Source organism: Agelaius phoeniceus, chromosome 20, assembly GCF_051311805.1.
Source record: "Agelaius phoeniceus isolate bAgePho1 chromosome 20, bAgePho1.hap1, whole genome shotgun sequence".
Lineage (NCBI taxonomy): Eukaryota > Metazoa > Chordata > Aves > Passeriformes > Icteridae > Agelaius > Agelaius phoeniceus.
Window position 1 is genome coordinate 1,457,959 of NC_135284.1, and position 22,595 is coordinate 1,480,553.

The 22,595-nt window shown below is 49.1% G+C and overlaps 1 protein-coding gene across 2 annotated transcripts in view; it reads right to left on the minus strand.

The window, feature by feature from the left end:
• AATF (apoptosis antagonizing transcription factor) overlaps positions 1-22,595 on the minus strand; it is a 40,236-nt gene that overhangs the window by 4,308 nt on the left and 13,333 nt on the right. The window contains exons 6-11 of one of the 2 annotated variants that reach the window (XM_054647007.2): positions 22,099-22,303; positions 21,292-21,456; positions 20,097-20,180; positions 12,024-12,091; positions 10,855-10,935; positions 7,865-7,936 (exon numbers count right to left, since the gene is read on the minus strand). In XM_054647007.2, coding sequence (XP_054502982.2) covers positions 7,865-7,936; positions 10,855-10,935; positions 12,024-12,091; positions 20,097-20,180; positions 21,292-21,456; positions 22,099-22,303 — 675 coding nt within the window. The remainder of the gene's footprint in view (positions 1-7,864; positions 7,937-10,854; positions 10,936-12,023; positions 12,092-20,096; positions 20,181-21,291; positions 21,457-22,098; positions 22,304-22,595) is intronic. The other variant, XM_077188818.1, reaches the window with a different exon arrangement.

Consider the following 22,595-nt stretch of genomic DNA (forward strand, 5'->3'; position numbering starts at 1 on the left):
GCCTGGGCCAGCCAGAGCTACCTGGGCTGGGCAAAGGGGACTCCAGCCCAGGGCAGGGAGGCAGCAGTGCAGGGGAATAACCTGGGCAGGTGAACAAACACAACTCCCAGCCCCAGCCACAGCAGGCCCACACAGGGGGCTCCCCTGAATTACAGCTGAACTCACCCTTTATTGCAACCCACAAAAGCAAGTAATGAGCACTAACATTTTTATTTCTTTTAAACTGTCATTTAGGCTGTAGAGGGGATAATTACCTATTTCCACTGTAGTAAGGTTTTATCACCCTTAGTGAGGCATTTTCTAATTTAATATTTTTACTGTATTATCATAAAACCTGTTTCTGGAAAAAATGATCAGGAAGCACACAGCCATTTGCCATAAAACATGTGTGTGTAAGTACCTTGGCTTCATTATTTCTGCATCTCTTGCAGAGGCAGGGGATGGCCCTCCCCACCTGGACACTGCTGCTTGCAGGTCAGCAAGATCAGTTAAAAAAATGGAAATAAAAGCAGCTACAGCCAGCCCAGGGGCTGAGAGTGGTTCCTGCCCATCCAAGCCCCAGGTGTAGCTACCACAGACATTTTATAGGCACAACAGGGAGGAAGGAGTGCCCTGGATGAATATTAATAGCACATTTCATAAATCTCCATGAAGCATCAAAATATAAATCCCAAAAACTCTCAGAAGATCCCCAGGAATCTGCTGTGCCCCCCTGCAGCAGCAGCAAACACTCCAAGGGGACACCAAACATGTGCTGCACATGGGAGGGGAGCAGCCAGTGCTGGGCTGTTCTGTGGAATTTCAGTCATGTTATTGCCTTTTTAAAGATTAAAAAAAAATATATAAATATAAATATGTTTATACTTTATACTATCATTTTATACTTTATATAAATATATTTATATTTTATAAATATATTTATAAATTTAAAATATAAAATATTATAAAATATTTATAACATATATAAATATATTTATATATTTAATTTAAATGTATATAAATTAATATATTATGTTAAATATATTTATGTTTCTAAAATATATAATTATATTTTATAAATATAATACTAAATTAAATGTGTTTATGTTTATTAAAATATAAATATATAGTTCTGTAAACCAGTAGAAGAACAATATTAAGGGGGAAAATTCAGTTTCTAGGAAGTGGTTTTTTTATTAAAATAGCAATAGTGCTCCAGTCACTGCTGTGCTCTTCAGTAAAAACACCCTCCAACCAATTTCTCTGCCTTTTCCCAAGTACCTTTTACTTCTTCTCTTCTTCTACCCAAAAAAAAAAAAAAAGATAATTTAGAATATGCCACAAGCAGCACTGAAATGAGTGCAACCCCCATTCCTACTGCCATCCTCCACTGGGAACTATGAATTTTTAATTCACAAAAACTGGAAAAGAAGATGGAACAGCAGCACCTGTGGAAAACACAACTCCTGATGGAAACTGAAGCTGGCTGATGGCTGCCTTGGAAAACTCTGTGTGTGTGGGAGGCTGGCTCAGAGCAGGGGCTGCCAACACCAAATCTGGGGTTCAACCCAAGGATGGATCATCCCCTGAAGAGCTGCACCTGCTGATCCACGTGCTCCCTTCTGTGGAATGTTCTGTCCAGTGGAGTGAAATTCAGATTCAAGTGCCCAGCAAGCAGAGCAGGTACCAGGGAGACAAAACAAATCTGAGGCCTTAAATGTCTCAATAAAAAGGAGCATTTCTCTTAAAAAATGAAATGAAAGGAAGAGGAATTCCAGGGGAGCTGGGTGTGCTCAGTGGTTCATCCCTGCTCTCCTGAATTCCAACATCCAGCAGCACCCACTGACCTCCTGCCCAGCCCTGGGCTCAGAGCACACTCAAGGGGCACAGGGGGAGCCTCTCCCAGCCTGATTTGGGTGCCAGTGCCATTTCCACACTCATGGGGCACAGGGGGAGCCTCTCCACCCTGATTTTGGTGCCAGCCCCATTTCCACACTCATGGGGCACAGGGGGAGCCTCTCCCAGCCTGATTTGGGTGCCAGTGCCATTTCCACACTCGTGGGGCACAGGGGGAGCCTCTCCACCCTGATTTGGGTGCCAGTGCCATTTCCACACTCATGGGGCACAGGGGGAGCCTCTCCCACCCTGATTTTGGTCTCAGTCCCATTTCCACACTCATGGGGCACAGGGGGAGCCTCTCCTAGCCTGATTTTGGTCTCAGCCCCATTTCCACACTCATGGGGCACAGGGGGAGCCTCTCCCAGCCTGATTTTGGTGCCAGTGCCATTTCCACACTCGTGGGGCACAGGGGGAGCCTCTCCCAGCCTGATTTGGGTGCCAGTCCCATTCCCACACACTCATGGGGCACAGGGGGAGCCTCTCCCAGCCTGATTTGGGTGCCAGTGCCATTTCCACAGCAGCACAAAGCACAGGAGATGCAGAGAAGCAGCAAACACAGGGAGCTGCAGGCAGCTCCCATTTCCCCAGGAAATCCATCAAATGCTGCCTTCCCAGGCTGCCTGGGATGGGTATTTGAGCAGGGCAGGCTCTGGGAAGTGCCCTGTGCAGAGGGAACCATTCTTGGTGCTCCTCATCTTCCGAGGACGATTTCCCCCTTTCACAGCTTGCCTGTTCCATAACAGATTTGATGCAGGAGAAGACAAATTGTCTCTCAAAGGAAGAACGACAAATCATCTCGCAGCCCTTAACAGGTTATTTTATTTTTTTTTCCCCTTTTAAGAGGGAAATTTCCATACCAGAGGCTCCTGTCTGTTTGCCAGGGATGTCAAACATCAGCTGTGGGGGACAGGGGAGTGCAGGGAGTGCCACCAGCAGGGTGGGTCACAGCCAGCCTGGCAGCTGAGCAGCCCCTGCTGCAGCACCAGCCCTTCCAAAAGCCCTGGGAAGGGCCATGGGTGCCACACTGCACCTCCAGGGCTCACCAGGCCACGGGCTGAGGGGATTGAGGGGATTCTGAATCAAATCAGGCACAGGGAGAAGAAATGTCAAGGCCAGGTTGGACACTGGGGCTGGGAGCAGCCTGGGACAGCGGGAGGGGGCCCTGTCCTGGCAGGGGTGGCACTGGAACTTCTCTCCCAACCAAAGCAGTCTGGGATTCTGGGATTCCAAAGCAGGATCCCCCCAAGCAGGCTGAGCCTCACAGGGTAAGGTTGTTCCTTTGGTTCCAGCCTGCCTCCATGCCTGCTCCTGCCCTTGTTTCCCAAGCAGGACATTCTCCCTCCCAGGCTGGGCCTGGTCAGAGCTGGAGGCATTTTCCTCCCACCAGCAGGGTCACTGGGGTCTGTGCCATGCAGCATGAGCTGCTGGCTCAGGTCTCCCAGCAGGAAGGGCTTTGCTTCCTCCCAGGAATTCTGTGGTGCTGAACACCCTGGATTGACAATCACAGAGCCCAAATTCCTCCATTAATCTGCTCTCATGGTGTTTTAATACCCCAAGTACAAAGTGAGCCAAGTTAAAGGCTGGTATCTCACCAACCTTTTTTTAATTTATTTTTTTTTATTAAACTCCTATGTCATATAAGTAAATTAATCTTTTAATACCAGGATTTCCTGCTACGTACCCCCCTCTGCTTGCAGCAAGGCTCTCTGTGACAAAGCCACTGCACTGAAGGGAGAATGCTGACTGGGGAAATGCACAGAATGCACAGGGCCTGCCTGGATCCAGGCACAGCTCTAATCCAAGGCTCCCTGAGCTGGAGAATGTGGCTGTGAATGCAGGCCCCCAGCAGGCCCCACTCTGTGCCATGCAGGGCCCTGGAGGCACGGGGGCATTTCCTGCCCTGGGATGGGGCACTGAGGGAAGGGGTTCCCACCTCACATCGTGGGGACACTGCCTGGCTTGACTCAGTCCCAGCAGAGCCCCTGATCCTCCTCTGATCTGCCTCATAAAGGATGCAAATTCCTCCTCCCCAACGGGATCCACTTGCTGAGGCACAACTCTGTCACATCTCTGATGGAAAATCCTTTCCTTAGGATTTTTCCTCCTGAGAAGCTGAGAGGCCTCAGGAACAAAATGTAACCAATGGTTATCTGCTGCTGTGGGATGCAACAGGTGCATCTGGGATTGGTCTCATGTGGTTGTTTCTGATTAATGGCCAATCACAGCCCAACTGGCTCGGACAGAGAGTCCACAAGCCTTTGTTATCATTCTTTCTATTCTATTCTTAGCCAGCCTTCTGAGGAAATCCTTTACTATTCTTTTAGTATAGTTTTAATGTAATATATATCATAAAATAATAAATCAGCCTTCTGAAACATGGAGTCAGATCCTCGTCTCTTCCCTCATCCTGGGCTCCTGTGAGCACGGTCACACAACCCAGCCTGTACAGAATGGGATCCCCTCCCCAGCCTCAAAGCCCCAGCTGGAATTGCAGTGTGTCCCTCATGTCTGCCTGCCCCTGGTGCAGGAAGGGCTCCCTGGGCTGCTCAGAGCCCTGGGTGCCATGTCTAATGATGATGTATGGGTGCCCTCCCCTCTGGGGCTCTGGGGAGGGGTCACACTGCCAGCCTGGTATCAACAGCAAATTACAAACCATGTCAATCCCAGCTAATGCAGAGCTGTAATCCTCTTTAACAGGAGATCAAATCAGTGCCATGAGTTATGTTCATTCTGTAATCTGATAAGAAATAGAGTGAGCCTCTAATAAAAGAGTAATGAGAGCCCTTAATGATGCTGTTAAAAGGTAGTGCCAGTTAAAATACTGCTGTTGTTCCAGCTGATTAGATCACTGTTGCATATTTGCACAATCTTGTTCTACCTGTCAGAATAACCTGAGCTGTCTGGGGAGATAAAGGTGTTTGGACCAAACACCTGTGTCCTTAGAGGATGTCTGTTCCTGCAGTGACTGTCCTGCAGAGGTGAAGTAGGGATGTTCAGCAGGCTTTGCAGTAACCTGACAGCAGCCCTGGCTTCAGAGTGCTCACAGGGACAGAGCTGACAGACAGACAGACAGACAGACAGGATAAACCCAAATGGACACACAGGCTGGGCACTGGGGCCACCCCAGCACTGGGAACACTCCAGGGGCACCCCTGAGCCTCAGCCTGTCCTTAAATACACAAACACAGGAGCTCTGCATGTGCCCATGGCTGACCCCCTAAAAGAGGAGAAGAGGAGGCTTCCAGGGCAATGCTGCTCAGAAATTCTGGGTTCAAGCTCAGCTCCAAGATGTGTGACGTGTTCAGGAATTCCCTGAGGCTCCTGCCCCAGGGGTCTGTGACCCCAAGGCCTGTGGGACAGGGGCTATCACCCCTCTGTGCCCCATTTCCAAAGCAAAGCCTGCCCTGCTCCCAGCTCTGGGCACAAGGTGCCACTGAAGGGTGCCATGTCCTGATGATGGGAAATTCCTATTTCAAGGGAAGTCCAAGAAAGGGAAACCACACGAGGCCACCCTCAAGCCCAGGAGAAACCACAGCCAGCCTTGTCCTGCCCCACACAGCTCCTGTCTCCTCTGGACAAGCCCCAGACCCCAGCCCCAGCTTTGCCTTTGGGTTCCTTGTCCCAGAGCAGAGCATTTACCCAGCACTGACCTTGGACAGATTAGAAAAACCTTGGCCCAAGAGGACAATAAATGTGTTAAAGTCTATAAACACAGACCCCAAGGTAACCATAAAAATCACTTCCCAGTGCATGTTTTAAAATACTGCCAGAGAGGGGTTAAAAAGCAGGAGGGCTGGAGGCCACCAGTGCCCCACACATTACAACATAAAATATGTGAGCAGGGGGTTAAAGAGCCCTGCCCATGCTTGGGGAGCCTGGAAAAGGGGCAAGGGGAAGATTAACAGCCTCCAGCAGTGCTGTTATCCCAAAGAGCAGCAGCACAAAGTGCCAGGCATGTTGACAAAGGCAGTTATGTGACTTGTGTGTTTCTCTGCTCAAATCCAGGCTGGAAAATCTGAGAGATTCCCTTGCTCCTGGCAGTGCTCAGGCTGCTTCTCCTCACAGGGATTTCTTTTCTGTCTGCTTGCACAGAAAGGGCCAGAAGCACAGCAGCACTCAGTCCTGCACTCTGCCCCAGCCCCAGCCCCATCTGCAGACACCCCTTTCTCTATTTACTGCCATTCTCCTGCTGCCTTCCTGCCCTGTGGCCCCTGGCAGAGCTCAGAGGAAAGCTCTGCCAGCTCCTTCTGCACCCATTCCACACTGGGAAACCTCTCCCAGCACAGCTCAGTGCCCTGTTCAGCACAAGGGTATCCATTTGGGGTCTGGCATTTGAAGTGCCTGACCTGAAACAAATAAAAAAATCTCAGTGAAGTGCACATGTGCATTTCCAATCCTGCAATTCCCACTTGCCAATACAACAATAAAATTACCTGCTTCTGCCACAAAGGGAAGCTGTACCACTGCTGCTCCCCTCTGCAGCACACAGGCCTGGCCTGCTCTGCTTCATTCACCTGCAGGTGTTGAATTCTTCTTGCCCTGTGTGGTCCAGCTGGGTGCTGGACAGAGGTCGTGCCAGAGGAGTGAGCTGAGCCCCAGAGAGTGGCTCTGATTTTCAAAGCAAGGGCTGAGAGCAGCAGATCTCTTCATTTGGGGATGGCTGAACCAAAACACCCACAGAAGGCCTCGTTTTCAGAGTCCCACTGCAGTATTTGGGATGTGTTCAGTGTATGGATGCAAACACACAGGGTGTAAACTGGGGGGAAGACAAAAATTAACACCCAGCTCTTCACAAGAACTCCCACTCAAATGTGCAAGGGCTGCTGCAAAGAGGAGGCAAGAATCTGTTCCCACCTGGAACAGGACATGAAATTATTGTCCTACATCACAGCAGAGGGAAATTCAAGCTAAACATTAGGGCTGCATGGCTGGAGGAACAGCTTGGAGCCTACCACACATTTCCTTCCTTTTGTGGTGAGAGGATCCAAACAATACTGGGAAATCAGAGCAGCTGGGCTTTGCTCTCACTTGAAAAGGAAAAAAAAAAATGAGAGAAAAAGCCAGAGTAAAGCAGCTCTGAGAGAGATGCAGTGATGAAACTGCACAGGTGCTATGGACACAAAACTTCTCATTCATAAGTCCCTGCAATCCCCCAAAAGGCAGCAGGTATTTGGTTTCCTTTTCACAAACAGACAAATGACATCTCTCCCTCACAAAGCACAAACGTGTTCCACAACCCAGGGGAAAGATGTTTCTCAAGCTTTCTCCATCCATTCACTGGAAAAATTATTCCACCTCCTTGCCACAAACAGCTCAGCTTTTGGAGATTTGGGTTTAAAGTGTATTGCTGCAGAAATATGGGTGGGTATGTGGGAGAGCTGTCTGGAAACCATGCACAGAATTTCACTTTAGTGTTTTCTTTACTAATTACCACATTAAAACATTATAGTCTCCCAATAAAATTCTTTACTCTTTAAATAGAGATAAACACAAGCGACATAAAAGTCCTGAGTGAATCTTGAGAGAACTATTGCAGTTATTAACTGAGCTAAGAAAATGCACATTAACCAGAACAGAGAAGTTGCCATTTCTGTTAGAAAAGAAGCTCTTTTTAAGCTCTGATTCCACCTGAAGACACCAGGTGGCTGAGCTGTGGATTTCCAAACCAACTCCATGAAATGGGGAAATTTCAGCATTTAGGACTTTTGAAATTAATTTGAAACTAATTTCAAATTAGGAGCTCTAAAGCAGTAATCAAACCCTAGGTGCTGAGATTGATGACAATTTGTGCTTTGGTACCACAGTAATTACAGAGTGAAAGCTCAGCCAGGCTGCCAGGACAGATGTGACCAAGACACCCAGGCTGTGATGCCAGTGACAAATGGGGAGCTGATAAGAAGGACTGGAGAGGGTGACAGCCTGAAGAACAGGTCAATACCACGCTGTCATGGAGCCATTTGAGAGGCATAATTAATCTCTTACTCACCTGGCATCATCATTCATGGTGCAGGGGTCAATAGGTGCCATGAAGCTCACCAGCTTGCTGTGGACGTGGTACCTGGGGAGAGCAGCAGCAGCAGCAGCACATCAGCAACTGCCCAGGAGGAGCAAATGCTGCTGTGCCTGGGCAGGAACAGCCCAGGGGAAAAGCTGGGCTCTCCTGGGGGCTGATCCCTAAGGAGGCAGCAGCTGGAGCTGGCAATTCCCCTGCTCCCCTCTGCTGAGCAATGAGCTGAGGGACAGCAAATCCTCTCCCATGGCAGCCAGGGGCAGGACAGCCACAGCAGACAGACAAACAGCCCCTCCTGCCATTCCAGCACCCATCTGCTCCCTCTCCTGCCTGTCCTGTGCTCTGCACAGCCCTGAGGGACAGCAAAACCCACTCTGGAGCCATTTCCAGAGCTGGGGATTCCCACCCTGAGCAACTGCAGATGGAGCAGGTAAAAGGCAGGGAAGGAGGAGCCAGGCCAAGGCCTGGGCATGTTCCCATCCCCACAACACTGCTGCAAGCTGCCCAGAGACAGAACCCCCTTCCCATTTGCCACCCTGGGCAGGAGCCAGCAGGGATTTCATCATTTATATTCAAGGACCTGACATGAAATTTAACAGGGTACTGAGGAGGTTTTAAAGCAGTGTCCAAGGGCAGGGGATTCCAAACCCAGGCATTTGTGAGCACTGCCTACCCCAGCCTGAGGGTTTCCTCCAGGCTGCTGCTATTTCTGGAGCTCGACAAAGAGCAGGCAGCAGGACTCAGCAGCATTTGCCCAGGATCACCTTTCCACTCTGCCACCCTGCACTGCTTCTGTTTGCCAGGGCAGGAGCAGCCCCTGGGCATGCTGAGAGCCCAGCTCAGGGGGCTCCTCGTGCCCAGCCTCACACAGGGGCCCCCTGCAGCCTTGTCCTGGCATGGAAGGAGCTGGGATGGCAGGGATGGAGCCAGGAGCAGGCCCCAGCTGCAGCTCTGTGGGCACAGCCAGCCTGGCACAGGCTCCTGTCCCCTGCTCCAGCTGTTTGCACACAGCTGGCTGCTTCTGGAAAACTCCAGTCCAATGGGAAATGCTCCACCCAGTGCAGAGAAAGCCAGCCCAGCCTGCAGCAGCACAGCTCAGCAAACACTGACAGGAGAAAGGTGGCACACAGCCCTCCTCCACAGCTACCTGCAGCTCTCTGGCTTTTGGATGAACTCATTTCCCCCCTTAATGCCCCAATTTCCCTTGTGCCAAGGGGAAGACTGACTGCTTCTGGAAGATTCTGAAGATCCTCAGCCCCTACAATGAATCAGCACATTGCACCCAAACAGGCTGTGATACTGAAGCTTTGCTAAAAAGGAAGAATTAAGGAGACAGGTGAAATTTGGTATTAAACACTTGGCTCTCCAGGACCTCAAGGTCCCCCATGAACACAAATGTAAGCACTGCTGTCCCAGTTTTAGAGGAGAGGGAAGAACAGAGGGTCAGGGATCTCCTGGGGTGACACCAAGTCTCTCACTGGAAGCACCAACTATTTAAAAACCCATTTGGGCTCCACTGCCCAATTCTGAAAAATGCAGGAGCTTAGCTGCACCTCAATCCCCACCATACACTATGAGCCTTTCTTCCTTTTATTGTTATTTTCCCTGCAGGGCCAGCACAACTTTTAACTAAAAAGCAAAAAGAGGCACCTGAGGTGTCAAAGCTGCTCCCCCAGGCCTGCTGAGGGCACAGACTGCACACCAGGAGAGCTTCCCCATCACTCCTGCAGGTTTATGGGGCTGCCTCAGTTGTGTGATGTTGTCAGGAGTTCTGACTGAATCCTGAATATATCCAATTATGTGTGATGCTGACAGAAAGGAATATTGATAGTCAATAATTATAGGCTTTTCAGGCCAACAAAGTAGCTCTTCCCTCTTTCAATAAATTATCTTATGACATCTATCTTAAAAATTGCTATGCCAGGCCAGACCCAGGCTGACTCCACTGACTTTCTATCAGATGCCATCTAAAGTCAGGATTTATAGTTTACTCACAAAGGATGGTTAATGTGCTGGATTTTTCAGGAAGCAGAGCAGCTTTTCAGCATCCTCCCTCCTCCACCACAAATCATGCTGATCTCAGGGAGGCTCAGGGAGGGGAAACACCTCCTGCTCTCCAGGCTGCTTCCCTCCCCACGTGGGAGATCCCAGCCCTGAGCTCAGCCCAATGAGTGATCCAGGAGGGAAATGATTCAGACACGAGGGAGCTGTGATGTGAGTTACAAAGAGAGACTTGACACCAAATTCCAGCTGGCACTCAGGGAGAAATAGAGATTTACCTGAGGTGTTTCTGCACACCTTCCCTGGGAGGTGCTGCCCACCTCTCAGTCAGGAAATACAAATTGCACAAGAGGGGTTTATTGGCTCTCTCTGGAAATTCCAGCCCCAAAAGGCTCAGGGACATGTGAGCACCTTTCCCTGGTGTTTCCCCAGACCCTGAGTGGGGAATGCTCCCAGGCTGCATGCACCAGGCTCTAATTCCAGGCTCCAGGAACATCAGCACTCCCTACAGATTCCAGGTTTTAATTCCAGGCTCCAGGAACACCAGCATTCCCTACTCATTCCAGGCTCCAGAACACCAGCATTGCCCCCTGATTCCAGGCTCCAGGAACACCAGCATTCCCTACTCATTCCAGGCTCCAGAAACATCAGCATTCCCCACTCATTCCAGGCTCTAATTCCAGGCTCCAGGATCACCAGCATTCCCCATTGATTCCAGGCTCTTGTTCCAGGCTCCAGGAACACCAGCATTCCCCCCTGATTCCAGGTTTTAATTCCAGGCTCCAGGAATTAAACAGCATTCCAGCATTCCCCCCTGGCTGCCCAGAGCAGGAAATGCCCTCCAGGTCACAAACCAGCCCAGACCCCCCAGAGCCAGCTGGGGCCAAACACACCCAGAGCTGTCAGATTTATTTTTTTTTGTCCAAAATGAGGATTTGTGTGTGCTTGCAGAAGGTGTCACTCACCGGATTCTCCTCCCTTTGCTGGCTTTCCTGTCCACTTTCTTCTTGATTTTGCTCCGTAACTTCTGGATGGCCAACCACTGCCTGGGAATGCAGAATAACAGGAGCACAGTTCAGAGCCACCCAACACTCCCAGAAACACTCTCTGATCCCCAACTGCATTAAAAGCTCCACTTCTCGACCACAACTTCCCCAAGTCAAAGAAGTTTCCAGCAGAGAAAAACTTCTCCTGGTTATAAATATTTTTTTAAACTGAAATGAGAGTCATCTCACCTGATTTATACAATGAAAACTCGACATCGGGGAAAAAATCTAACAAAATCCAATTACTGCAATCTTAATATAATCTTAATTACTGCAATCTATTTTATTGTAAAGTCAGATAAATGTACAATGCAATCACCACTTAAATGTAATTTTGTCTATATCGTGTTAAATCATAGTGAATAGCTTTCCATAATATTCCAGACGTACACAAAATAAATCTGACATTGCACTAAAATCTGGCTGATATTTAACAAGGAGAAAAGTTGTTTCACCATCACAACATTTCCTGATGCATTTTCTTCCCCTCCCTGTCACAAACCCCCCCAAAATTGTTTCAGGGAAGAGCCCAACTCCAGCTTTCCTTGGCTTTTACACTTTCCTGAACTGGAGCCCGTGGCTATTTCAATGTACGCTGCTCATGAAGTGACATTTGAAGATTCTTTACTTTCTAACTCTAGAATTAAACAGAGAAATAAGGGCTTCCCTGCATGGAATTATACTTTACTTCTGCATGCAGGGAGCATTCATTGTACATTCTCATTGTACAGGATCCTCTCCTACAGGAGGGATACACAGGAATTGCTTTAACTGATGTCAGAAGGTTTATTCTTCTCAAACAACACCAAGGCAGAGTTAACAAAGAGCCAAAGCCAAACTTCAGCAGTGGGCAGGCAGTTTTTGTGCCACTGAGAGACAGAAACACCTGGATCAAACCTTTCCAGTGGGGAAATACCTGCAGAGGATCACATACAAACAGCTGCAAGCCAGACCGGGTGACCCACACCCTCTGCTAGAGAGGGTGATTTCCTGAACAATGGCACCATGGCTCTTCCCAGCTGAACTGAGCCCTCTGCCCCCTGCACTGAGCTGTGCTGCAGGGACAGGGCTGCCCCAGCCCCACTCACCTGCCCATGGCCACCTGGTCATTGGGGTCCAGGGCTGTGGTTTTGCGCTCGATCAGCTCTCGCAGGAGCTGCAGGAGAGACAAGAACCCATGAGAAACAACAGAACCCATGAGAAACAACAGAACCTGGGAGAAACAACAGAACCCATGGGAAACAACAGAACCCATGGGAGAAACAACAGAACCCATGGGAAACAACAGAACCCATGGGAAACAACAGAACCTGGGAGAAACAACAGAACCTGGGAGAAACAACAGAACCTGGGAGACACAACAGAACCTGGGAGAAACAACAGAACCTGGGAGAAACAACAGAACCTGGGAGAAACAACAGAACCCATGGGAAACAACAGAACCTGGGAGAAACAATAGAACCTGTGAGAAACAACAGAACCCATGGGAAACAACAGAACCTGGGAGAAACAACAGAACCTGGGAGAAACAACAGAACCCATGGGAAACAACAGAACCTGTGAGAGACAACAAAACCCGTGAGAAACAACAAAACCCATGGAAAATAACAGAACCCATGAGAAACAACAGAACCTGGGAGAAACAACAGAACCCATGAGAAACAACAGAACCCATGAGAAACAACAGAACCCATGGGAAACAACAGAACCCATGGGAAACAACAGAACCCATGGGAAACAACAGAACCCATGGGAAACAACAGAACCTGTGAGAAACAGCAGAACCTGGGAGAAACAAAACCCATGAGAAACAACAGAACCTGGGAGAAACAACAGAACCCATGGGAAACAACAGAACCTGGGAGAAACAACAGAACCTGTGAGAAACAACAGAACCCGGGAGAAACAACAGAACCTGGGAGAAACAACAGAACCTGGGAGAAACAACAGAACCCATGGGAAACAACAAAACCTGTGAGAAACAACAAAACCCATGAGAAACAAAACCCATAAGAAGCAACAAAACCCATGAGAAACAACAGAACCCATGGGAAACAAGCACGACCCACCTGAAACAGGCACAACCCACCTGAAACAGGCACAACCCACCTGAAACAGGCACAACCCATCTGAAAGAAGCCCAGTTGTGCAGCCAGCTGCCCCAGGTGTAATGGGGCAATGTGCAGGGAAAGCTCAGCCCCACAGGCTGCCCCCACTGCTGGGGAAGGGCAGGGGAACTGAAACAATTCCCAAACAGAAGCTGGGCAGTGATGCTTGCTCAGAGAACAGCACAGCAAAATGCTCTTTATGGCTCCAGCAGGAATGCTCAGGCAGCCTTTTCTATTTCTTTTCATGTCCTGAGGGCTGGGGTTTGTCCTTTTTGCTTCCTGCAGCCAGAGGATGTTGTGAGCAGCCTTTCTGGATCCTGGACTGGTGCTGTGTGTTTATCACCACTCACTGCAAACCGTGCCTGCTGTGCCTTGGGTACTGGCCAAGGCATCAACACCAGGAACAGAAATAAACCCTCCAAAACTGAGGGGAACAAACTGCTTTATGGACACCTACCAGTGAAGGCACAGCTCAGAAACACCTGAAACTGGCCCACCTGGAACCAGAATCCAGGCAATTCCTGGCAAGAAAGGATGCAGGATGCTTTTACTCCAGCCTGTGCTTTCCTCTCCTTCGAGGCATACACCACATTACCACAAAAAGAGTGATTCAAACATAATTAAAAACCTGCCACTACTTTTTTTTTTTTTTTTTCCTACTTGCTTATTTTTGGAGATTATTACCACAGCAATTACATTTAAAAATTCCAGGAGCCAGGCCACTGGTTTATTATCACCAGAAAACAGCAAGCAACTTCTCTGCCCTGTTTATCTGATTGATTCCCAACATCTTTCTGGCACCCAATCTATCAGTTTATCTCTGCCACTTCATCACAGTCACTTCTGGCAGCTAAATACAAGATCCAAATCCAGTGTTACACAGACACACGACACAGTAAACCTGTGTAGCACTGCCACTCTGCAAACAGCTGCCCTTAAGGCTAAGCAGAAATGGGATCTTGCTTTCCAGTCAATATTCTGTCAAAAGCAAGGTGGGAGGGAGGCTGGCAGCAGCAGCCACAAGTGGTGCAGAGAGCTGAGAGTGGTTTCCTCGTGCTCCAGCAGGGAGGGGTGGGTGCTGTGTGCTCTGGTCCCTGACCCAGGGCAGATGTCACACACAGCCACCCTGGGGGAGCAGCAGCAGGACATTCCTGCAGGGCTGGGCTCCTCCTGCTGGCACAGAAATCCTGGAGCAGCAAGGAGTGCCCCAGCTGTGCCCACACTGCTGGGACAGTGCCAGAGGGCAGGGCTGGATGGGATATTGGGAAGGAATTCCTGGCTGGCAGGGTGGGCAGGCCCTGGCACAGGGTGCCCAGAGCAGCTGGGGCTGCCCCTGGATCCCTGGCAGTGCCCAAGGCCAGGCTGGACATTGGGGCTGGGAGCCCCCTGGGACAGTGGAAGGTGTCCTTGTGATGGGGTGGAACAAGATGAGCTTTAAGGTTCCCTCCAACCCAAACCATTCCACAGCTCCAAGATGCATTTCTGGGGCTGGTTCCTAACCCTGAACCAGCTCTGTGGACCTTGGGGCTGACAAGGCCTTGCAGTGCTCCAAATGTTCTTCAGGGCATCCCAGCTGTGGCAGTGGGGGCACTGCCTGGGAGAGCAGAGTGAGGCAAAGATGAGGGAGAAGTAAAAAAAAAAAAAAAAAAGCAGGAGCAAGAGGGAAATTAGGAAATGGAAATAAAAGCTGTGAAGCATCTTGTTACATCTAAATAGCAAAAGTCTCCGAGCTGAGGTTATAAATCATGCTAACAATGGTTACTAAAATAAAAGTGGATGTAGCCAGAGGCTACCACTGAAAAAGTCAGGCCAGGCCTGCCTGGCTGCCTTTGGTCTTTAAGGATTTGATTAGTTTTCTGCTTTCTGGTTCAGAGTCCTGCATGCAGCCCGTGCTCCAGAGCCAGCCAGAGCTTGGGATACAGAGTGAATGATAAATTCATTTACTGAATAAAGCAACACTGTTTTCCCAGCACAAGACTTAAAGCACTTCCCAAATGGTAATATTTCATTAAGCCTGGCGATTCTGCTTCAAATTTATTAGTCAAAACAGAAAACTCTCATCAGACCCCATATATTCCATTAGGAGTGATATATGGTGTCTCCCAATGTCTAATTATTAACTAGGAAGTGTGAGTAAATCACCATCAGCCTTAAGCCCTGATGTGTGAAGACAGAGTTAGGCAATTCTAGCATCAAAAGGCTTTGATTTGAAAGAGATCCTGCTTTGCTTTCCCTCCTTCACCTCTGCCCTGAACTGGACAGGACACACAGGCAGGAACAGCCCCATGGCACAGCTCAGTGTCCCAGGGCAGGGCAGGGCAGCCCAGCTCCATCCCAAGCTCAGCTCAGTGCCCCAGCACACACAGGGAAGCCCAGCTCCATCCCAAGCCCAGCTCAGTGTCCCAGGGCAGTGCAGGGAAGCCCAGCTCCATCCCAAGCCCAGGTGCATCCCAAGCCCAGCTCAGTGTCCCAGGGAAGCCCAGCTCCATCCCAAGCCCAGCTCCATCCCAAGCTCAGCTCAGTGTCCCAGGGCACACAGGGAAGCCCAGCTCCATCCCAAGCCCAGCTCAGTGTCCCAGGGCAGTGCAGGGAAGCCCAGCTCCATCCCAAGCCCAGCTCCATCCCAAGCCCAGCTCCATCCCAAGCTCAGCTCAGTGTCACAGGGAAGCCCAGCTCCATCCCAAGCCCAGCTCCATCCCAAGCCCAGGTGCATCCCAAGCCCAGCTCCCAGTGCCAGCTGCTCCTGCCCAAGCTGGGGCAGCAGGACAGGCCATGGGAGCAGAGGGCAGTGCCAGTGCCAGCTGAGCTGCCCTTGGCAGGCAGTGCTGCTGTGTGCCAGCAGAGCTCCTGCTGCAGAAGCCAAAGCTGTCCTGGCACCAAAGCCAAGATCCCTGCACCACTGAGGGGCTCCCTACAGAATCCCCCAGAGGAGCTCCCCTCAGTGCCAGGCAGAGATGCACACCCAGCCCACTGGGCACAATCAGGACTTGGAAATGCCATCAGGGTGTTGTTCCAGGGCTCATTCCTCATTTTAGAGGTCAATTTTCATTTTAGAGGTTAGGTCTCATTTTCATGCACTATCTATCAGTGTTTCTAATCCTGCACTCACTGACCTTTCTGATTTGCAGGCCCCTAAGAATTGCCAGTTGAGACAAAGAGCTAAGGAGAGCTGAAATCAGCCTGTGACAAAAGGCTCACTTGTCTTACAGCTTACAGAGCAAATCAAATTTAAAAAGAAGTGCATCCACAGATGCCCTGTAACAACATTTGGATTTCTACCAGAGAAAATTTAAGTTTGCAGCTCAAATATTATTTTAAATCCCCCTGAAATGCTTTTTAAAAACTTCGTTTTTATATTTAATAAAATGCAAGTGGAAATCATTGGGCCGCCTCTTTTTAAAGCCCATTTTATTCAAATTCAGGTTTGTGTAAATGCACAGATTTGCCTATTTTCAAAGAACCCATTAAGAGAAGCTCCAAATCAAGCTTTAAAATGTGTTATTAACCATCCACCCAGCCATTTGAAAGATACATGCCTGTGATAAGAGTATTGTATTGCCATTAACCTGTGGGATGGTTCGAGACATCTCTTATTCACACAAAACTCTAAATGCATCTAATTAAAGCCACAAGATCAGCTGTCCATATTAATCACTCACCGGTTTAATTAAGGTAAACCAGCTTGTCACAAAGCCAGCCTTCTCTATTCCTCACCATTATTGACTTTTAATAGTTCCCTGGATTGGTAATTCCTTGTTTAGGGCACTACCAAATTCTGGGAGAGGACAGCAGTGTCCCCCAGGGAGCTGCTGGGGACACCAGGGGAAATCAGCCCCTCAGAGAAGCTTCCCAGAGAGGCACACAGGGGGTGAAGGGCGCTGATCCTGGGGTAAATCCCAGCTCTGGGGGCATGAGAACCCCCCTGGAAGGGTTTGGTGATTCCAGGACTGGTGGCTGTGGGCTGGCACAAAACACCCAGACCAGAGAGAGCAGAGGCAAAAAGGGATTATTATGGATATTCCCAATTCTCCCTAGGCATACCTGCTGCCAGAAGTGATGAACATTTGTTCTGGGAAGAGCTGCTACCAGTGGAACACTTAGCATATGAACACTAACCTAATTCCTGTTGGAAATAAACCAATTTCCACTCTCTCCTTTACCAGAGGAGTATTTCAAGCTAACAATAAAATCTCCACTGTAGCATGTCAGAGCAGCAGCTCCCTGGTAGCAGGCTGGAATTTTAAGTCTTAATGCTGCAATATCGGCTGTAATGAATTCTACGTAAATATGACTCCTAAAAATAAAAAGCCTTTTTCTTCCCTAAAAACCACGTATGAAGGGGGATTTAAAGGAAAAGGAAACCTCCAGCCTCTCACTGCTGCCAGTAATGAGGAGCTTCTGAACCACTTTAACTATTCCCACCCAAATAAAATATTTCACTGCATTACTCAGCTCAGCCTTCCACCACCATCCAATATGGGTCACCACAATAAAAACTGCAACTGCTTATAAAACAAGTGAGGAGCAGGAGAAAAGGCAAAATGGGCTGAACAGGCAGAAGAGAGTTAAATCCTGAATCATCACAAAATTCCACCAGACCCACCTGCTGAATTCTAGTGAATATTAGACCTGGACAAGAAAATTGTTTTTCCAGAAGAAAAACAGATTAATTAAAGAGCTTTTTATTATAATCTATAATAAAACAGTGTAACTACTTATTCTGTTATCATTAACTTGTGCACATTCATCAAATCTGGTTCATTTTTACTTGCCTAATTTCACACTGACACATAGAGGAAGCTGATTTCCAGTGCTGTTCTTTATCTGAATGTTTACCTCTTAAGCAGTAATCAAAACAAATGAATAACTATAAAATGTTATTTAGAAGAGTGAAAAGGATCCCAAGGAGAGCCTGGATGTAGATTTCAATAGGAAGGAAGAGGCAGGTGCTGAAATGCAGGCTGCAATCAGTGCTGTGCACAGGGGTCAGAGGTTGTGAGCACCCTGAGCTTGCTGCTGATCACTGCTGCAGAAGCAGCTCCCTCCCAGGGTTTATTTCCATGCCCTCATGCAATCCCACACACACAAAGCAGTGCTCAGTTCTGACCCAGGGAAAGCAGAGCCATTCAGGGCCCTGTCAGCTCCATTGTGCTCTGCTCTCCCTGCTCTCAATGCAATGCTCAGCTCCAGCTCAGCGCCCTGACAAATAAAGGAAAGCACTTTATGAATCCAATTTAATTGGGAGGTGACAGAAAACACAGAGCAATTTTCCTCAGCCTTATCCCTGAACCGACTCCAGCCTCTGCCAAACCCCACTGAGCACAGAACACAAACCAGGGCACCCCAAAAACACTGGGCCCTGCACGGGAGGCATTTTGGGCATGGAGGAGAGGGGAAGGCTGGAAGGGAAGGAGAGGAGGAGGGAGAGGCATCAGAAAAGCCCAGCAAGAGAGGAAATGGATGTGCAGCTGCCTGGCTGCTCAGCAGATGTCTGGCTGTGATGGACGAGGCCGGCAGAGGCTGTCGGGGCTGCTGCCAAGGACTGCCAGGTGATTAAAGCCTGCTCCAGCCTCAGCACTGCAGTTCCAGTCCCTGGGCTCCCAAAGTGCCACCCGAGCCTGCCTGGGCTGCCAGATGCTGCTGGCTGCTGCTGCTCCTGCAGCTGGAGCAGCGGGGAAGGCAATCTGGAGCTGAGCCCCTGCCACCCATCCTTCACCTCTGCCCGCGCCTCAAACTGCTCCAATTTGCTGCCACTTCCCTCTTGGGAAATGGCCAAGATACAGTTGTGCCTGGCAGACCCATTTGTTTTACTCAGGTGACTCTCTTCCCTCAATGACCTCTATTAGTTTAAGTTTTAATTTAGATTAACCCCAGCACCCCAATTAACCAGGGAGGGGAGAAGCTAAGCTGGGCCTGCTCATATTTCTGAAATCACCATTTAGCACAGTTACAGTTATTAGAGGGAAAGATGGGGACACTCATCCATTGCTGCTTTCTTTTTGAAAAAATAACATTTCATGGCCAAGAACCACCTTCTCTGCACAGGTCCTTGGACTGGCAACCTCAGCTGTTTCTCCACTCCATGACTCTGTTACACCAATTTCACTTCTTCTGTGTTCTTAGGGTTTCCAGTTTGCCCCCAAAGCTGGGCTGCTGGGCCACTTGGACCCCAAATTCCACCTCAGCATTATCTCAACAGATTTATCTTTATTAAGATTTATCTTCAATCCCTGCTGCCAACAGGACAGGGATTCCTGTCCTGTCCCATCACCACTGGCACCCTCACATAGCAACAGCTCTCTCCTACTCCCCTAGCACTTGACTGGCCACTCTAATAATTACTCAAATAAAAAAATATCTGTCTTTCCAGTGATAAAATGATATTTTCTTTAGTCCTGAAGGTCAGGCTCTGTGTGGATCATCAAAGCAGGCAGAGGTTTCCACACACTGGGGAAGGGCTTGCAGTGACATATTCCTCATTATGTGACAATTCCAGTTTTCACAAAGCTGGCACTGTCTTCATTAAATGAACTACAAACACAGTGTTTCCCTGCACTGGGTGCAGATTACTTGCTTCTAAGAATTTTGCAAATAAAGGAATAACTGGCCTGGATCCAAGCTGGCCCAGTTCCAAGGGAAGTGCTGGAGCAGCCCAGGAGCTCTTGCATTCAGCAGGTGAATGAGATGATTTAGGCTGAGACAAGAACGACTTTCAGTGCTCCTGAGGATGCTCTGGGACTGTTTTTCCTAAGGGGGCTCTGCCCACAGAGCACAGAGAGGATTCAGAGCTTTTTCTCCTGTGCTGTTCAACAGGCACAGCTCCTGACACACTCAAGCACCAGCAGCAAGCTTACACCCACAGGGCAACTTCAAACTCACACAGCCCCAGAGCAAAAACTGAGAGCAGAGAGCCCTGAGGGACTTGCAGAGATTCTGGGTGTTAAAACAGAGTTTTACAGGTAAAGAGAAATATGGAGAACCAACTGCATTTTCCCTGTGAGTATTAAAACCCAACTGGAGCCATAATTGCAACACACATTTAGCATCACCTACCTGGTGATAAAAGTCATCATCATCAAATATCTCCTCATCAATGTCCTTCAGGTGCCTGTTGGAGTCGGAGGGAGGGAGGACTTCCTGCAAGCATCAAGGAAACACTGAGAGCTCATATGTGCACATTTCTGTCCCTGGCTCCAGAGACATCACCTGCAGCAGCTTGTAAACACACTTGATGATATGAAGGAAAGGGGAAAAATTCCCAACATAACCAGCTTTTAAGGAGCAGGAATACATTTAAAGGCAAGGCAGAAACGCTGCCAATGCCAGAATAGATTTATGATGCCTTTACTGGGAAATAAATAGGACTGTGCAAAGTCTTTCTGGCAAAATACTACAGATATTTTTAATGTAATGGTAAAAATACATCTTGCAAGTCCAGTAATTCTACCTGATCTCTCACAATTGAGTATTTATTCATTCTTAAATACTAAATTAATAAAGGGCTTACTACTAACATATTCTGTAGGTTATATGCAGTATGATTTCAAAGGGGACTTTCTGGGTTAAAGACTCTAAACTGCAGAGTGAAAACCAAGTTTTGCTGCTGCTACCTCAAAAATCAGGTTTAGTGAGCAGCACAGGAGGGGCACAATCCCGGCTCAAGGAAAACCTCGTTTTCCCCTGTCAGGAACAGGGACAGGAGATAATGCAAACATCACAAAACTAGAATTTATATGTTTTTCCTTAACCATTACACTGCAGGAATCCACACTCAGAAATCCAGCAAAGTTTGCAAATTTCTGGCTTGGCACTCTATTATTTGCATGTGTGGCTGCAAAGGGAAACCATTTTCTGTGGGAAAAAGAAATAATTTCCCCTGGGTGAAATCATTTCCCTGGGGTCTGGGTATCAGAGGTTATCACCTCTGGCTCAGAGGTGGCTCTAAGGGGCTCTGAGGGCATGCTCGGTCCTCCTTGGTGACAGCTTTAGTTTTGGAGAAATCCAGCAAAGCTTGGAAATGTTCAGGTTGCTACCCCAGTGTCAGCTGCCAAGGGAGACCATTTTCCATGGCAGAGAGAAGCCACCCTCCTCCACCCACCTCCCCAACAAGCACAACCGCGTCGCGCCGCCGAGTTCCCAGGATGAGTGAGGGGAACACCGGCTGTGCAGAGTTCCCCAGGATGAGTGAGAGGAACACCAGCTGTGCAGAGTTCCCCAGGGTGAATCAATGAAGAGAACCCCTCCTTACCGAGCTGCCAGGGCCAGGCTGAGGGGCTGGGGCAGGCTGGGGCTCCTGCCTGCCCAGCACGGTGTACAGGGAGCGGCGGGTCTGCGTGCGCCGCAGCAGGCGCTCCCTGTCCAGCAGCACGTGCTCGATCTGCGCCAGCACCGAGCGCTCCAAGGCTCCGAAACCCTGCAGGGCACCAAGCACTGTCAGGAAACACACACACAGCCTCTCCTCCAGGCACCCCCAGGCTCTCCCTGTCTTCTCTGGGATTTCTGTGAGCGTTTTTTATTTGTTTCTCCCTCGCTCACCCTTCCCAACCTGAGGCGAGTTGATGCCTGGCTTAATAAAATGCCTTTGCTGTTCTGGTTCAGATTAACTTCTCTGTGATTAATACCAACTCAGAGATGTGAGCAGAGCCTGGATCTCTGGTTGAAATGACTATCCATTGTATTAAAGCCTACACATCTTGGAGGAGGAGAGGGCCCTGCTTCTGGGAGGAACCAAAAACTGCTCCTGCAGCAAAAGAGTGACATTTTCCTGGAGATTATTGGCTGTGAGGGGATGTCTGGTTGAGAAGACACAGAAACTACCAAGAGACATCTTCCACTGTCCCAGGTTGCTCCCAGCCCCATCCAAGCTGGCCTTGGACACTTCCAGGGATGGGGCAGGCACAGCTGCTCTGAGCACCCTGTGCCAGGGCCTCCCCTCACTCATAGGGAAGAATTTATCCCATGTATCCCACCCAAATTTCCCCTTTTTCAGTATGAACTTGTTCCCCAGATCCCTGCTCCATGGGAACCATGTCAGCACACACAAACCAGGCCTTGCCTTGCCCATTTTGCCAGTTGCCAGCTTGGTCTTGTCGTGCCACTTCTGCAGGGTGCTGTTCCTGTAGCTCCTGAAGTCCCTGTAGCGCTTGGCTATGAACTCAGGGTACTCCTCAAACTTCAGCTTCCTCTTGGGGAGCCTCCTCCTCTTCTCCTGAGCCTTCTCCACTGGCTCCTCATCGCTGCTGCTCAGGATTTCATCCTCACTGGAACAAAAGCACTCAGGATAAACACCCTGTCCCTCCCTAAGGCAGTGTGGGATCCTTGCTGGCCCCTCCACACTGATATTTTTGTTAAAAACCCCATTTAGCCCCTGCTCCATAATCAGAAACATTCCAAACCAGATCTCCCATGAGGAATGCACATAACAGAGTGTCTGTCACGCAGACCCAGCATCACCTGAGAGAGCAGCAGGGTGAGGGTGCTCAGGAGGGCTGGGCATTGTCCTGTCTGCTGGAGAACAAAGGGTTCAGGAAGTTCTTATGTCTTTTTGCATTT